General features: G+C 31.9%; 1 protein-coding gene and 1 non-coding gene across 2 annotated transcripts; one reads left to right on the top strand and one right to left on the bottom strand.

Moving 5' to 3' along the window:
* The first annotated feature begins 544 nt into the window (after positions 1 to 544).
* Positions 545 to 651, top strand: LOC131182774 (small nucleolar RNA R71). The gene has a single exon (XR_009151035.1). It is a non-coding gene; the product is annotated as a small nucleolar RNA R71 (small nucleolar RNA).
* Positions 652 to 16903: 16252 nt separating this feature from the next.
* Positions 16904 to 18768, bottom strand: LOC110644812 (uncharacterized). Its single transcript, XM_021797762.2, has 6 exons — positions 18600 to 18768; positions 18349 to 18478; positions 17991 to 18163; positions 17602 to 17890; positions 17335 to 17501; positions 16904 to 17236 (listed from the first exon to the last, which is right to left on the bottom strand). The coding sequence occupies exons 1-6, from the start codon at positions 18715 to 18717 to the stop codon at positions 17079 to 17081; spliced, it is 1035 nt and encodes a 344-aa protein (XP_021653454.2). The 5' UTR covers positions 18718 to 18768; the 3' UTR covers positions 16904 to 17078.
* Positions 18769 to 19036: the final 268 nt, after the last annotated feature.

Genomic DNA, 19036 nt, shown 5'->3' with positions numbered 1-19036 from the left:
CTAAATATGTTAATGTTGTTGATACCTAGAAGGTTGCTGAAAATTCTGGTGTTGTCCTTGTCTACCTCCCCAAGAGAAATTAGAGTGGTTTCTCCATGCTGGATCATAAGTTGTAGAAAATGGGTTACCACTTGGTCTTTGATTATAGTTCCCCACATAATCCACTTGCTCACTTGAAAAATCTTGACCAAATGCAGAAAAATCAGTTGCACAGTTGACATTTGTAGCTCCAACATCTACTGAATTACTTGAACCTCCAACTGAAGAATCTACTTTCACGCTTAGCTTATCCATCTTCCTTGTCAAAGCATCAAACTTAGCATTAATCATATTCATGGCATTAAGCTCAAACATACCAGCTGGTTTCTTGATCTCATTCCTCTCACAACTCCACTGGTAGTTGTTATAAGCAATTTTATTTAGAGCAGAAAATGCTTCATCTTCAAATTTCTCTATAAGATCACCTCCAGAAGATGCATCAATTGTACTTCTAATAGCTGGTGAAACTCCATTGTAAAAGTGTTGAACAAGCATCCACTTAGGAATCCCATGGTTTGGACATCTCCTTTGCAAATCCTTTTACCTCTCCCATGCTTCATACAAGCTCTCATCATCTCTAGGTTTGAAAGAAGTCAGCTCATTTCTTAGCTTAGCTGTCTTGCTTGGTGGAAAATATTGAGCTAAAAATACTTGAGAAAGTTCATCCTGTGTTGTAATAGAACCCAGTGGCAAAGAATGTAACCACTCTCTGGGTCGATCCTTCAAAGAAAAAGGAAATAATCTGAGTCGAATTGCATCATTAGAAACTCCATTTATCTTCAACATATCACTAATCTCAAGAAAGTGTGCTAGATGAACATGTGGACTTTCACTTGGACTTCCCCCAAATTGTGATTATTGTACCATCTGACACAGTGCAGGCTTCAGTTCAAAATTATTAGCTTCTACTCATGGTCTTGTGATACTTGGCATGAAATCCCCAATGTTAGGATAGGTGTGATCCTTCACAGAACGGTTGTTATTGTTGTTGGCCATCTCTTCTTGTAATTGCTCTTGCTCTTGCCCTTGTGCTCTTTCTTGTTGTTGTTGAGCTTTAAATTTAGCTTTTCTCCTCTTAGTTTCTGCTCTTAAAGCTCTTGCTGTCTTTTCTATTTCTGGATCGAAGAATAAATTGATTTCTTCACTTTTTTTCCTTCTCATAAACTAAAAGTACTTGAAAAACAAAATAAACAAATTCTCAAAGTAAAATGGTAAAAGAAATTAAAAATAAAATACCCAAATTAACCAAACAAACAATCGTTCAATATCAAACAAAAATCAAATCCTCGGCAACGGCTCCAAAAACTTGATGGTAGTGTGTGTCCGCAAGTATATGGGTCGTGTCAAGTAATAGAGTGATAAGTCAAGTATCGTTCCCATGAGGATTTGCTGTTTGAGTACCAAACTATGAATGAAGCGATTATTTGGGCTAATGATTGATGAGTAAATGGTAAATATAAATGAGCAAAGTAAATTGATGAATCTAATTAGAATGGGTAAAGAGCAAGCAAATAAATTCTAAATCTAGATCCAAATGAACTAAATTAATAATGTGTAATTTAAATCAAAGTCTAATTATGATAAAAATGATTCCAGAGTTGGGGGTTTATGCATAAATTAATTGGGATTTGTCTTGGGTATTCCAATTTTAAGGGAAGATAGATTTTGAAGGTGATTGATTCTAAATTCCTTTGATATCTCTTTTAAGTAAACCAAAGTGTGTTTTAAAACCTACTTTCGTATGATATTTGATTATTTTAAAACCCATTAAGTTTTGTAACCAATCATTAATTCCTCTTAAAACCCTAGTTTATTTCTAAATCTAGGCGATTTTAAGTTCCAATCCTTGATTATCTATCAATGATCTTCACCTTTCGATTCTTCAATAAAAGATTAACACAATACCTAATGGGTACCAATATTAGGCAAGTAAATCAAGCACACAAGGAAAGAATCAAAACTTATGTTTATATAAAATATGGAAATAACCAGTCCAAATCCACAAATTAATCTAAAACATATTTCTCAACTTTGAAATCCAAAGAGTTTGCTCACTCATGTTGGTATTTACAAGAGAAATTGATGGAAAAGTAAACAAAAACATGATAAGGGGACTAAAAATAGAAAAACCCAGGTAGAGGGACCAAAAACTCTAAGTCTTGGAGCTTTTAGAAATGGCTGCAACAGCTCCTCTTCTGCAGAATTGATGGCGTCCTCTTCCCTTCTCTTTTTGTAATTTTCTTTCCTTTTTGTTTCTTATTCTTTCCTCTTGTTACTTCTTGTGGCAAAAACTAGAAAATGATGCTTTTATATGATCCCAAAAGTTTCCCTAAAAATAGATAAGAGCCAAGGAGTGGATGGGTAATGAGGTGTAAAAATATCCAAGTCAGTAGAGTTATTCACGTTTTGGACAGTCTGCTTAGGGTATTGCTTACCCTAACCAACTTCTTCAGCAATTTTTGGCCTATGGTTGCACTGTCTGCTTAAGGTTAAGTAGACCCTCAGCAAATCTCGCAGGTTTGGAATAAAATGAGTTTTTTTGCTCATGCTTGACTTTCAGCTTAACCTGTGTTGCACTTTAAGCACTGCTGCGTACCTTAAGCAGGATCTCAAGCAGGATCTTAAGCAATTCTCGGCAGGTTTTTGGATGAAAGCTTGAATGTGTAGGATGTAAGCTACGCTTGACTTGCGGCTTAAGGTTAAGCAATATGACATACCCTGAGCAGCATCATAAGCAAAGGCTCAAGTAAATTTCGGCTAACTTGATCTTTCAAGGCTTGATTTCTTTAACTTTCCTCCATGCTTAGGGAACTCTAAATTTCTTCAAATCACTTGCTAATACACTCATTGACCCTCAATTTGCCACAAAAACCTATTAAAAACAACAAAATTACAAAAATCAAATATAAAGTAGCTAAAGCTAACAAATAAGCTAAAATAAAGCTAAAAATATAAAATATACTAAAATATAAGGGCAAAATAAATGCAAAACTACCCTAAAATGCCTATATGAAATGAGTGCAACACCTATGATAGCACAAAAGAGCTATCGCTGAGTATTACACTCAGTGGTACACAACCAAATTTTAAACACTCATTTATAAAGCACATCAATTATATATATCAAAACATAACAAAGCAGAATTTTCAAAATTTCAAGTCAGTAAGATTCATCTATTTCAAACCATATTTCACAAATCGCAAAGTAAGGGTGTTGCCAAGAACACGTAGTCTAAACCATGACACAAAATTTCACGATCAATGCCGCGTTGTACACTGCGACAAAGCAAATCACCTCACTAACCCTTATTAATGAGGGAAGGGCTAGCTAGCTAATGAGTACTCATTTAGTCTTACCCCACTAACCGTTGTTAATGGGAGACATAAGCATTTTTTATTATCAAACCCCAAATAGCCGTTACTACTGGGGAGTTTCGAACGAGACTGTCATGCTAACTGTGATTTAAAAACAATTTCATAAAATTTCTATTCAAATAATTGTATTTCAATTCACATAACACATTTCATTCAATGAAATTTCCCTTATAGGGTTGGTAACACATAATTTATAAAATTCAAAGAAAAATCATAATTGCATCTAAATAGTTTATAATCATAATTTTTTCAACTCATTTACAAAATTAAAATCAATTGAGAAGCTTAGTTGTGTACAAACCTCTTTTGCTTGCTTTAATTCAATCCCCTCTACTTCCTTCCTTGAAAGGCTCTTTTCCCACTAAAACACAAAATTAAAGTGTTTCAATACCTATCCAATTTATTTCTAATAATAATTTCAACGATTGAACTTTGCATTTTCAATTTACTTACATAGTCCCATAAGTTGAGTTCTTTATATTTTTGTTATGGTGGTTACTATTTATTTGACTAGTTATGTAAAATGTTGACTTCTTCATATTTAATAGGTATACCAATTCTAAAATCATGGTCATATCACATTTTGGATTTTACATTTGTAGGCATTGGTTGCCAAATTCAATTCAAAGTTTCCTAAGAGAAATTACAAATTTTCAGTTTTTGTCTCTTAGGTTTACTGCTCCATTAGACCAATCTACAGTGAAAATTTGACTAAACTTTCTCCATCAAAGTTGTTCATTAATGTGTCTAGTTTAATTTCCTTTTTAAATCACTCCATTTAAAGTTTTTTAGCTCAAGTTATGGCATTTTAACCATAACTGGCCGGATTAGTCAAATTCCAGAATTCAGGGCAACTTTTTGGTTCTGGCAGTTTTGATGACTTAACTTTGATTAGCAATTTGAATGTGTTATGGTCAGAATTTAGGTTTCTATTCTTCATGAAAGTTGTTCTACTATGTCTAAGCTTTCCATGTCCACAAAAATCAGGTCATTTGGACATTTCTACACAAAGTTATGACTATTTGAACATGTACTATTCATTTAGTCAATTTTGTCCATTAACAGGGTACTAATTCTGGATTCAAGTAGACTTTAGGTCAACTTTGGGTTAGTTTTAGGGCAAGGTTTCTACATGAAAAATGTTGCATTATGACCCTACTTTCATCTCCAATTGCCCTCACACCAATTGGAGCAACAGAATTCAACTTATAGCCTCTCAAATGGACAAAGGTCAAGCTATCCAGAATTGAACCTTACCACATTTACACTCACTTCAATTCCATTCTTCAAATTGCACTTATAAGTACCCTAATTGATCAAATTAAGCATCAAAAATACCAATTGGTCATCAATTCTAAAAAATCTCCAATTTCCAAGTAAAACCCTAATTTCCAATTGCTTAATTCATGTCAAATTCACTACACTAATCATGTCCAACACCTCATAAAATATCATAAAACATGTTTAATTCAAATTAACTCATCAAATCCTTCACTCTCACAAGCTGGCTGAATTTTTACCTCTCCCCTAACATGCATAATTTTTCAATTTTTAAGTTAATTTCTACTTCCTCACATCATTTTCATAAGTAATAATCAATTTAACTTAGGAGAAAGAGACTTACCTCTAAGGTGCTCTTGAATCCTCAATTCTTTCTCCAATTTATTCAAATTTCTCCATTCAATTCTTCTCTTATAGGGTCAATTAAGAGTTATATATGGGTTTTTGTTAGGGTTTATGGGATGGAATCAAGCTTTGAAAGCTTGAAGTAGCTTGTTAATAGAGGAATTTAAAGAGAGAGTTTGAGAGAGAGTGGGATGGCAAAGGGGTAGAAGAAGACCCACAAATTTTCTTTTTTAATTTGTAATTATCTCCTTTTATAATTATCCCAAAATTAATTTAATTAAATTAAAATCCTTTATTATGTCATGCTAGTGTAATGATGATGTCATAATTCACTTTATTTACATTTTCTTTTCTTTTCCTTTTTCCTTTCTTCCATTCACCTCTTCAATTTTAATCCATTTTTCATAATTTTAATTTCCTACATTTTAATAGACATTTAGGCCAAAAGTCACCTCTAAGGGTGAATTGACCATATTGCCCATTATCGGTCTGATCGTTTTTTTCTCGTAACGCTTAGTTACTTCCTGAAGTCTATCTCAATTGTTTTAACTTGTTTTTTATTCTTTTTTGTGGTTTTCACATTACCATTAACTTCATAATTATCCCTAGGCCTGGGGTGTCATAGGATCCCACACGAAATTAGGGTCGCAACTGAGCTTACAGTCACTTCCCGGTACGGTCACCCATCGCTGGGACCTCAGCTCATTTAACCCATTATGCTTTGTTTTTCTTATTTGTATTTCACCTTCATATAATTTCTATTAATTTTTATTTAGGCCTTTTCTAGATGACACAGATATAGTTCTAGACATCCTGACTGTCCGGACAGACATTAGTCACTAGAACAGTAGAATGTATAGATTACTTAATATGGGGATGTTACAATATTTCATAATGGATATTTTTTTATAAGTCCTTAGACATTGTTTAGGGCATATGGCATAATTGTGTAAGGAGTAGAAGAACACGTATCAACATATCACCTATAGGTGTGTAAGGTATTGAAGAACATGCATCACCACAGTTTTAAGTGTTGAACTACGAGTGGGTCTGATTCTTCCTCAGGATGGTGAGGGGGATACGTAGATAATTTAGGACCGTGGTCCTAAATATGAATCCACAACATTTCAAATCACACAGTTGCCCTTGTCTTGAGACAGTAGCTACTCTCATGACACAGAGTGTATCGATAGAGCAAGATACACTCAATTTTCACATGACACAATTATCATAGTTATGAGACCGTAGCTAGTCTCATAACATAGAGTATGTTGATCAAGCAAGATGTACTCGATCCTTATAGCCAATGTTTCATAGTTATTAGAAGATTGAGTTTCACTTTGACGAAACTTGAGCAATACTTTCGCATTGATTTCAACTTTCGCCAAAATGGGGGGTAAACTGTAGACCCTTATTTTGTAATGAGTATGTGCATTGAGGCTGTGGAAAACCCGATGATAAAAAATTATATGACTGTAAGATATAATTGGAGGTATATAGCTGAATTATTAATTCTGTGGCATGATCTTGAAAAGTAATAATAATAATAATAATAATATATTTTTGGGAAATTAATTTAATTAAATATAAGTAAAAAAATTTTTTATTTAAATTTAATGTGGGCGGTTCTTAAATGGACCTAATTAAGTTTAATTGGGCCCCATGGGTCTAAAAAAGCCTAGTTAGGAATTTTAAATATGATCCATTTAATTTATTTTCTAAAAATTAAAATAAGAAAATATTTTTTCTCTATCCCTCTCCCATACAAACTCTCTCTCCCACTTGGCCCCACTCTCTTCCTCACTCTCTATTGGTGCCTTCCCGTTTCCCTCTCTTTCTATCGGTTGAAACATCTCATCCATATCTCAGTCTCGCCCAAATTCCTCAATCCCAATTATTTAAGTTATCTGAACCTTATCACTTTAGGACTCCAAACCCTATCACACTTCTCTCCCAAAAATCTATAAATATCCTATTGAGGGAGAAGAAAAATGGAGGAGAAAAAAAAAAGAAAAAGAAAAGAAAAAAAAAGGGGGGAGAAATATTCAAAAAATTTAGAGCTATTTAGAGATATTTTAGAGCTATAAAAAATTTAGAGATATTCAAAACTCTTTTAGTTCTTTCTTTTTTTTTTCTTTTCTTCAAGAAGATTTTCATGCAAGATTTCTTGAAGGTTAGTTTTTGTTGTTTTCTTTTCAAGATCTATGCCACGTAATATTTAATTTTATGTTCTTTGTCTTTTAATTTATCTTGCATGTTTATATGGATCATGTAATCATGTTTAATTTGAGGGGATACACAACTCTGCACATATTCAGTTTTTCATCTTTCATGTTTTTATTATTTTTTGTTATCTTCTAAATCTGTAAAAATTTTGGTAAAATTATATTTATATTCTTCACGAAATTCTATTAATTTAGGCTCAAGAATCACTAAAAAAGCTTTTATATTTTATAAGTTATGGCTATTTAAAGTTAGGGTTCCTGCAAAACCTAATTTGCAGCATACCCAACTTTTGAAGCCCATATCTCTCTTGTTTCTTAATATTTTTGTGTGAATCTAGCATCTAAAATTAATTTCAGAATCTTATGAATCTTTTTCAATTAGTTTCGCATTCATATCTATTGTGGTTGATGAGTTATGAATTTTATAAAAAAGTAGTGCGATTCTAACACTGGAAAAAGTTATGATTTGTATAGACCATTCGGCTAGGGTTTTGTTTGGTTTATAAATTTTATGATCTTGTATGATGTGTTGGCTGTCTTTTATAATTGTTTCATGATTTTTAGGCATGTCTAACTATTTTTCAAAAATCAAATTTCTTACTATTATCAATCTGCCAAAATCTGAAAATTGTATATTTATGCATGTTCTTGTGTATTCTTGGGTTCTAATTGATATTTGATTTATTTTTCTGTGTTCTTTTAATTTAAGAGGTGTTATGAAGTGTTTAGATCATGTTAGAAGACTTAGACCATTAGTTAGTTGTAATTGATTAGGAATTTTAACCCCTTTAGGAAACTAGAGTTAGAATCCAATATGAATTGTTATTAGTATTTTCTTTATTTCCTTTATTTTCTTTATTTTTTATTACAAACAAAATTGGTAAGTAGCTCTAAGGTAAGTATTAAAGAGGGTATTTGCGTGGAGCTTACATAGAGCTAAACAAGAGTAAGTTAGGGAAATCATTGCCATATTAGAAGAGAATGCCCTATTTTAAGGGTAGCTTGCCCCAATGGCAACTGCAATTATTAACAAGTAAGTAATCCTAAATTCCTAAAATAATTGTTGGCATGAAAATATAGTAATAATTGGATTTTTATCTGGTAAATTAAAATTAACTTTATTTTTAATTTAACTGACTTTTGCATGTAATTAATTTAAATAAATACTTGGTAAATTAAAATTAATCTTATTTGTAAACTAAACTAACTTTGGTATGTAAAATAAATATAATTTAATAATTGGTAATTGTAAAATAAATTTGCATACTAGAAATCTTTATTAGGTTGTGATTGTTTGGGCCTTATGTGATATTAGAATAAATTATACATGTACATAATTAATTTAGTTTAATTATCCTTAGTGTAACTTGGTGAAAAATTAATTAATTAGGTGAAATAGAAACTTAGGATTATTTGAAATTGAATTTGTTTGTAAATTAAATTCTCCATAATAAATTAATTTTAGTCATCTGGTAAATATCATTTAAACAGTTAGCAACTCTATAGATAGGAATTACTTGTGCATGAAAATTATTTGTAAACAACCCTTTTGTAAATTACTTGGGTGTGTAGGATTAGAATTACATTTTTAGGATAAAGTTTAATAAAGAAATAATAAACAAGACTTCTAGAAACATTAGTAGAGGACTGGCACTCGAATTAACGAGGTTAGACCAAGCGTAAGGGGTGCCTAACATCTTCCACCCCTTACGTACCCACTATCCCGAACCTAGACATTGGACTATGGTAATGACGGTTGTGGAAACTCTACAAGGAGTAAGTTGCCATCCATGACCCTTTGATGAAATACTGAATATGTCCTGGTTATTACTTAGGTAGCGACTCCTATCTATCTATGCCTTCGTGGCACAAATCTTTAGTACCGTGGTAGTGTTATGGGAAGACGGTACTTACCAGTGGTTTGATTCTATTAGGATTGTATGAAGTGCATATTTAGGAAATGCTGTCTAAGGAGGTGGTACTTAAGTGAGACCATTGTGACTCCACCATCTTTCCTGGGCATTACCTGGTGCGTTTTATATAATTCTAGTAGATGATATTTCACCTCACGCCCTCACTCCTACAAGAGCCCAACAAGAGGGTCCAAACACAATATGACCAATTGAGAAGTCCATTTCAAACTTGGCTCATATTACTACAAGCGCGTGCGTACGAACACACACACACACACACACAACCACATTTAGTAGGGGGTCAACCTTTAATCAGAGGAGCCCAACTCAAGTCTTTCCATACAGCTCTTAACATAGTTATAAATATAATATAGCCTAATTAATACTATTATGGAGTTCGAAAAGATAAATATAACAAAATGTAGATACAAACCCCTATTAAGTAAATAACTTTGCAAAGAAAATGTAGGCTAAGCTACTCTTTTTGTAGCTTGAAAAAAAAAAAAAAGAAATAGTTGAATAGGAATGAGTGTTTAACTTATAGATTTTCTTATTGAACTAGTAGATAGCCTCTATAACTATTTAGACTCTAGTGCAATCCCAAATATGGAATGCACTAAACATTTACATCATAACAAAGATTCAAACATTTTGCAAAAGTGAAATGCCTAGAACCTACACATGTATCCACAATCTAATATATATATATATATATATATATATATATATGGGAGCTGACTCTTCTCAGTTTTCTCAAGCCCATGCATATCCTCTTATGCCAACTGCAAGGGTTGGTGAATGCAGTGCAGTACTTACTCGAAAAAAAATCCATGTATGATGAGAGTCAAGGAATATAACATCGTGCCTACCTCTAACAATTTATATCGATACATGTGAGTTAGCAAAAATAGCATCATACCTGCCTTGTCATCCATATCCATAAATGTACGTATAAGGATTCTAGACTATTCCCAAACTTCTCTTTAAGCACAAATTACATGTCTTTCTTAAAGTCATACTTCTTAAATTCTTACATAATGTCATCATCCATGCTACTTAGCAATGTAACGCAAGCAGTGGAATTCTTATTTCTCTAAGAATCATATTGTTAGTTTCAGGTATCTCCATGAAAAGGTTAAAAGTCTAAAGAGCCCTTTTGCTTTTCTAGCACATACTAGATTTTCATAATCTAGATCTCATAATTCTTGCCTTTAAGCATATCAATCGTGTTTTGCTTTGCTACAATATTTTTGGCAGTTGATGCCATTTGAACACTAAGTTTTATATAGAAACATTATATGCACATTAACAAATGCCTAATAACATACATACATCTACCTTAGTCCTAATTATTAAATGCTAATTATTATTTGATGTTAGATTTAGAATCAAGAGTTCACTGTATTTCCAATCATCATTTAGAGTTTTTAATTCTCAAATCATATAATTTTAAGAAATAAATCATATTCACATGCATAACAATTTTTTTTACCATAGAATAATAAATAATGAGAACAAGTGATATTGGAATATAAATAAACAGATATGGACACATGTGTATATGAAAAACTTTCACTCAATATATATTTTTAATAATATCTAAAATATTCCAACAACCACTATTGAATGCATCAAAATAAAAACAAAACTAAAGAAACATCTATGCATTCAAGTGATAATATGAAGCTCCAAAATGGGCATTGAATTAAGAAAATTAATGTTCATCTCTAGTGGAAGCTCATAATCCATTTTTTCTACAGCATTGGTTTCATTAGGGTTTTCCATTTGCTATCATGTATAGATAGCGCAAGGGAAGAGGCGGCAGTTTTTTGAGCAAACAAGCTAATATACTTTTTCATTAAATCTTTTTACTAAACATTTAAAAACTCTTGGTTATTTACATTCATCTTGCACCAAAGTGAATTAAAGATCCTCCTTGATTGGGAGCAAGATAGGTTGACCACAAAGCCCTATATATTTCATAATCACATAACATACCACCTTCCCAATGATTTGCTAAATAAGTCCATTAACCTTTATGATATGGTTTGCCAGACGAACCACTTCATCATTAGTGTCCTTAAGATCCATCTCCAAATTAACCAATATGTTAATCATTTCATCCACTGTCCTTCTACTGGACAATGATGATCTTTTTGATGTCAATATAGTGAACACAATAGTTTTCTGTAACAAATATGGAAAATATTAGTAAAATCCACAAATATCATATTACACAAAAAATGATAAACAATATCATTTTATATATCAAAAAAGATAAACAAAGAAATTAAAACAATGTAAACCCGTAATTGGAGCCAAATGAATTTTTTTAAAAAAATCATTTCTATCAAATTTCACTTAGCATCATCTTAAATAATGAGTAGAGATCTACTCAAGTTATTGTTGGTAGAATATTTATTGTTCAGACAACGATCAAACAAGATTGCTACATTATCTAAAAGCAGAAAGTTTTTGCTTATTTGTCTAAGTGAAATAAGTTTTATTGAAGTTTAAATAAGCCCAATTTAATCTTTTGGACCAAAAAAATTCTTAACTTTACAACTATGTTCAAATTAGTCTTCTCCTAATAAAATAATTTTCTAATAATAAAATATTATTTTCTACAGTTTTTGAATATTAAATATTATTTATTATTTTCAATTAAAATAAAAATTAAAAAAATAAAAAATCAACAACTCCACTTTCAAACCTAGAAATTTAAAACACAAATCACATGTAAAATTCAAATCTCAAAAACTTAGAAACAACCACAATCTCATATCACAACCCTCGAAACCCACAATCTCGTGTCAAATTCTAGGTTTGGAAGCACTTTCAATCTAGTACTTTCAATCTAGTCCTTCTCCTTCATACCCACACCATTGTTAGATACGGTCCTTCTCCTTCATAGCCACACAATTGTTAGCTGCTTCCACTGCAATCTCATACCTCTCTCCCAATCGAGCTCCATCTTCCTTGAAGTATGCAGCTAGTCCCATAGCTCCCATTAGGCATATAATCATAACTAACAGGCTGGAATCCTCGCTGATAATACTACAACATAGCTTCACCACGTTGACATGCCTTAATTATTGAGCTCAAGGTTTGCATCTCTCCGCAACAAATTCTTTAGATTTCCGCCTTGTTTAGCAAGCATTGGTGTGGCGCTCCTGCTCTTTTCCAACCACTAGAAGAAGAATATGGGTTATGGGTGTGATGAATTTGAGAAATGGGTGTTATGGGTGTGAATAAGAAGAAGAAGGATGAGGAGGAGGAAAAGGAAAATTTAGGAAATGGGTTATTAGATTTTAGTTTTTATTCTCTTTTTTATTTTTTAAATAATAATTAATCTTTAATATTTAAAATTATAAAATTAATATTTAACTATTAAAAATTAAAAAATCATCACTTTCTTTTTTTTTCCAAAATTTGGGTTTGTATGAGTTTAAATCAAAAGTTTTGGTTAATTTGAGCAAAATGTTTAAAATTGTCTTATTTGAACCTTGACTAAAAGTTTAAGAGGTGATTTGAATTTTTTTTTCCTTTCTTTAAGTGATAATGTTGTGGAGTAAGCTTACGTTGAATGACCGTAAATTTTGTGTTGTTCCTTTAATTTGTGTGGATGATTTTCACAAGTGGTATAAAGCCTAGGTTCAAGACGTCAACGATAGCAAACATAGTTTAAGATGAAGCATACGATGGAAAAATAATTTCATTATGTGGAAAAGCACCATGAAGGATATCCGATTACAACAAGGAATAATAAAAGCTTTGTAAGAAAAGCAACTTTCGATCATCAATACTGATAATTGAGAAGAGCTTCAACAAATAAAGGTATACATTAACCCCTAATGTGAAGTAAAATGTCTTGGAAGTGATTTTGCTAATTTCTTTGTGGAAAAAATTAGGGAGCTTGTACATGTCAAAATCACTTAAAAACCATTTGTATTTGAAGATTTTTTTTTTTTTTAAGGAAATTGATATGAGAGATTAACTCAATACATTTAATAAATTAATTATCTAATTGTCTAGCATTAGTGTGAAGGTAGATAATGAAAATAAAGCCTTAGTGTGGAGGTAGATGATGAAAATAAAGCCCTTTTGCTTTTAACCTCTCATACAATTTTATATAAGTTTTGTGATAGCCCTAACCATCGAATTATTAAACATCCTAATTTAAATTCTACTTATTATTGATTCAGTTTTAAGTTTGGAATTCGAAAGACCTCCATCTCCAACCCAAATGAAATTAGAAATAAAGGAGATTTAAGTAGAATTTGGATTAGGAACTTTAATAATGGGTGATTAATTGAGTTCTCTTAAAAGTCCAAATTTTGACTTACTTTCATAGCATATAAAAAATGGAGGGAAAGACCAAAATTGATGGCATGTAGTTAGCTTAGCGTGAGTGTTGTGCGTGGTCATAATAGAAGTGAGAGTTGGTGGAGAGCACATGTGTTGAGGGGCTACAGGGCATTGGTAGGGTGAAATTCAACCATGGTACATGAATTTTGAGATTAGTAACAGTATGATACATAAATTTCAAATTTTAACTTAAAACCTTCTAATTTTAATAAAGGTACTTTAAACCCTATGTAACATACAATCATCGGTTTAATGGTAAAATGGTAAATATATCACATCTAAGTAGAATTAAAAATCTTCTATTCTCCTTTCTTTCTCTTTCACCGTGTATCTCGCTCACTCTCTCTCATCTCTATTTTATTTCTCTGTCTTGCATGCAAGGCCTTCTTCATCCTCCCAACTGTTCACCCTCTCGGCTCCTTCATCTTCGCTTGCAGCTTTGAAACCCATCCATTTCCATCCTTAGCAATTGTATTTTAAGGGCATCTAGATCTAATTTGCCCCAGACTATTTATCTACTTAACTTCTGACAGTGTTGTTCTTACATGACTAAAGCTCCTTGCACCTTATTGGATTCCAAAGTGGTGATCTCAGGATGACCAACCATTGATCTTGCTTGCCCTTAGTTGTTCCTCTAGCTCCAAGTAAAGCTTTTGATCCTTTGCTTACCTATTGAAGTTGAGCAAATAGTGACTTGAAGCAATTCTCAAAGACAAATCTAAGACCTACCTCCAAGTGTTGGCTAATTTGATATGCAATTTGAGCATCCAAGTTTTGCATATTGAATTTAGAATGAGCCACCTGTGCCAAAGGCAGCTTTTTGTTCAACAATTGTTGTGAGTCTTCGTCAAGTTCTACTTCTTTAGCAACTCGCACAGGGTTCGACCTTGAGACTTCTTTTCCTTGAATGCTTCTTATATTGGCAATCATAGAATATGTTCTATGGTAGAACTTATCCCAGCGAGAGTGCCAGAAAATTGTTTGCGACATTAAATGGTATTGACCCACTAAAACATGCCAAAAAGTTATTTGGCATTTTCTTGCATGCAAACGTATGAATATATTATGAGTGTGCTAGAGACACTAGAATCTTAAATTTGAATTGTAAAGTTAATCTAAAACTTATAATTAAAGCAATGGTGTAATGAAAAATAAGAAGTCACAAATTTTTCTATGATCCCTTGACTCTACTGCAAGCGCTTCGTCAAGATTCTACAGCTTCTTAAGATTGCAAAAATGTAAACTGTTTGTGCAAGTAAATGTAAATGGCTTGAGCTTGAAGATGTAAATTGCTTGTGCTTGAAAATATAAATAATTTGTACCAAAACGTAAATTACATTACTTGAAAACGTAAATTGCAGGATTTGAATATGTAATGAGAAAAGTAAAGCAAGTGCAGTTGAAAATTAAAAGGATTGTGCAATAAAGTAAACCGAAAATTAAACTGAAATTGTAATTGAAAATAATATTTTACTTGCAAGAATACTTAAGTGCAATGATGACTAATTAAAATGGAATAACAAGAAATGTGAATTGATTGAAATTTGTACTAAACTAAAAAGAGTTGGACTAAAAATAAAGGACATTGTTGTTAAAATGTAGGCTTAGTCTGTTTTATGTAAAATAGTTTATATATAAAAAAATATTTTTCATAGTAACTGTTTTTTTTAAGAAAATATTTTCATAAAAATACTTCAGTTGTTTAGTTGTAATGTTAAACTAATGATATATATTTATATCATATATGTATAAATATTTTTACATTTAAATACGATTATCAAAGACTAAAAAATAAAAAATGACTTCCTCTTTTGAGAAAATGAAGTCATTTTCTTTAAAAATGACTTAGTTTTTCTATTGATAAAGAAAATATTTTTCATATAAAAATACGATTATCAAAGACTAAAAAATAAAAAATGACTTCCTCTTTTGAAAAAATGAAGTCATTTTCTTTAAAAATGACTTAGTTTTTCTATTGATAAAGAAAATATTTTTCATTGACTTATTTTTCTGAATACCACAAATGCTAAAAAATGCAAAAAAATATTTTTCAAAAATGCTGCCTATTTTTTAATAACCAACTCCACTGCCTCTACTAATAAGTTTAGAGGTAACTATTACTTGACTAACTCTGCTGTTAAATTTAAAGGTAGCTGACTTACTTGACTAATACTCATAGGTCATGGTTTGTGATTTATGTATCATGGACCAAACCTTTTACATGAATGTTTAATTAAATTTAATATTTAAACACAATAAAACAATAGCAAATTTTATTAGTCAAGTACATCAGGCTGAGTCCGTTTTTATTTATTATTGAGTTTAGGTAGAGTTGAACCAAATTAAGCAAAGCGAAGAAAAGAAAAAAAATATTGTAATTAATTTAATGTTTTGTGATATTTTAAATTATATAGTTATATGTAAACGCAATCTTAAAATGATAAACCCTAGGATTGTATTATGTTAATTATGTAAGAATTCAATTGAATTCATTTACTATACTTTCTTCCCTCTTTAATTTTTTCCATCTCAAAATATGCAGTTACAGCAGTCAGCTTAACAATTGCTCATTACCAGCTAATTCAGGGAACGTAAACTGAAAAACCATCTCACAACATATAGGACTTAATAGTATTATAATAGCTGCTCTGCTAAAAATATTTGAGCAGCCTAATTCTGATGCTAGGATCACTTCAAGGGAGTCAAGGGAACAGATGCAAGTTCAAAAGTGGGAGACATGCTCACTGGATCTGCTATTGCCCACTTTGGACCATCAATAGGTATAAAATCTTGGGAAAGACTTGACTTCACCAGATGAATTATACCAATGAGTGTTTTACAACTGGCCAATAATTGATTGTCACATACCCAGCATTGTTTTACACTCGCATGTGACACTCAAATCATTGGATTGTTGTTTTGCACTCAGTATACAAGTATTTTCCTAAAATCTGCGTGAAACTACATGAAGTTGTGCAAGTCCAACCACCTAAATTTGAGTGTAGCACTCACCACCATGTATGTAATACACCGGAGTAAGAACATGAATCATTAATGTCTGTGCATCACATAATAGTTGTAATAAGCAAAGGGCATATGCTCTGTTCCTGAGATTACTAATTGTGCTTTTGGATTCTTAACCCAAAACAATTTTAGATTGACCTCAATACAACATGCTAAATCATGGAATGAATACACATGTTAGCGTTAGTTGAAAATTAATTGATAGAAAGCTAAAGATTTCTACCAGGGTCTGGGGACAGTTTCAATATCTTTGTCCACACTATGCATACATCATAAGCAAGAAAATAAGAGCAAAACAAAACAAGCACAAGCACTGCAAGTTATGACAAGCTGAAAGAGACATTTAACTGCAGAAAACATTATCACTTTAAGTACTTCCAATTGAACAAGCAGAAAACATGATCATTACAGAAACATTTAAGTGCTGCTAATTGTAAGTCTTCCCAAGTTTACATAATTTGCAATTCTATTCATACTCCAAGCTCAAAGAGCTGGTACCATTTTAACTTTAAGAGAAGTCCTTGACCACTGTCATCAAAGGAATTTGGACTTCAATAATCACAGTATTATCAAGTATGAATCCCTTTGATGCATCATGGAGATCGCTGAGAAGTATAAGCCTTCGGAAACCCCAATTAATGGCAGAAGTGCAGTATTTATTATTTCCTACAAGACGTGGTAAATTTAGGTTACCCTATAAAAATTAAAGAAAACAAAATTTCTGAAATAAAATAGACTTTTTCACACTATTCAATGCCATTCACCTTTTTGCTCATGATGAACCCCAAGAAGTTGATCCCTTACACGCAGGATGAATTCAGTATAGAGCTTTTGTCCGGAGTCGAAAGGTTTTGAATCCTCCAACTGTAAAAACATGGACAAGCATTTGCCTTTCTCTTCTGAATTCCCATTGGGGTAAAGAAACAAACTCCTAAATAAAATTGAAAAGATATCAAATTATGGCTTGTTTAGGAACAATGAAGTTATTTCATATAAATTTTGAAGCTAAAAGATGCATCTTTGTTACATACCATCTGTATCCACCAATAACAAACACCTGAGATATATAGTAATCGTGGTTCCAATCTGAAAATTTTTGAATTTTCCAAGTGTAGGCATTGCTATTAGCAAGCTCCTTCACAATGGACACGCATTCACCTTTACCAGTACGTTCTATAACGAAAATCTCAGCACCAAGTATGCAACAATCATCAACAAGGTATCCATTTGAGGCTTCATTAAAAGCATTGAGAGAAACTAATTTGTCGAAACCCCTTTTTATTTTCGCTCCACGAAAACGCCTTATCTTCTCCTTAGCATCTGAACAAATATCGAAAGCATACATGCAGACATTCAGTAAATTGATGAGCACATATAAACAGTTGAATCAGGAGAGACTATCAATATAAACTTAGTATACCTTGAACAACCAAATACTTATCCAGAATCTGATTATAAACAAACAACTTGAAGTACACATTAACCTCTCGATGCAAGGGGAGTGCATTTGATTGGGATAGTACTAAATACAGAGAAACGTGTTCGTTCTTGTCATCTACTTTCTTGTTTCCTTTAGGGTAAAGAGACAACCTCCTGCACCACAGATGAAAACAAGGAATGCAGAGTAATGTAAAACAATAATAACAACAACTGAGAGTTAATTTTAAACTAGTTGGTATTGATCATTTTCGCCATTCGGCGTTGCCAGACACTAAATCCAAAAAAGCATAGCAATGTAAAAATTAAAAAAAAAAAATAGAATTAAAATTAAAACCCACCATTTGTATCCACCAACTTCAAAATCACTGGATTCATAGCTTTCTACCTTTGCATTAGAAAGGTAAGAGAAGTTTTCAATCTTGAATATGTAGTGAGCTGGTGGAAGATCCCTTAGTTCCCTTATTATATCTGTTGATTAAGCATAAAAAAGAAATGAAAAGAAAAATTGAATTATTTTTAGTTTCCGATAATCTGTATTCATCTACCAAACCTAATGATTCTTCAATGATTTTGAAATGGCTATTAATACCTGCTTGTTCTTCATTGACAGCAAGTTCACCGATCTCTTCTTCCATAACTGCTTTTACTTCTTCTTCGGCAGTAAGTTCATTGATTACTTCTTCCATGGCTGCTCTCACTTTCATCATTCTCTCTTTACTTCTTTACATTCCCTTGGCGTGTTTAAGAGGAAGTTTTGGAGGTAAGTTACGAATTTTTAAAATAGAGGTTATCCTCCCGGAGAAACACAAAAGCGCAATGGGAAAGAAAATGCATACGGTCCGGGCGGGTTCAAAATTTTACTTTTTTTTTTTTTTTTTCTTTTTAGGAATGGCAATAAAAGCGAATTAACTTTGATTTTAATTTTGATAAAATTTAACTATTGAATGCTTTAAAATTTGAATTTTTTTTAGAATAGAAAATAAATCATTTTTATAAGAAATTCAAGCCAAAGCTCAAAATAAAATT

The sequence above is a fragment of the Hevea brasiliensis genome, chromosome 8, assembly GCF_030052815.1.
Source record: "Hevea brasiliensis isolate MT/VB/25A 57/8 chromosome 8, ASM3005281v1, whole genome shotgun sequence".
In the NCBI taxonomy this organism is placed as follows: Eukaryota; Viridiplantae; Streptophyta; class Magnoliopsida; order Malpighiales; family Euphorbiaceae; genus Hevea; species Hevea brasiliensis.
This window is presented reverse-complemented; position numbering and strand designations above follow the sequence as displayed.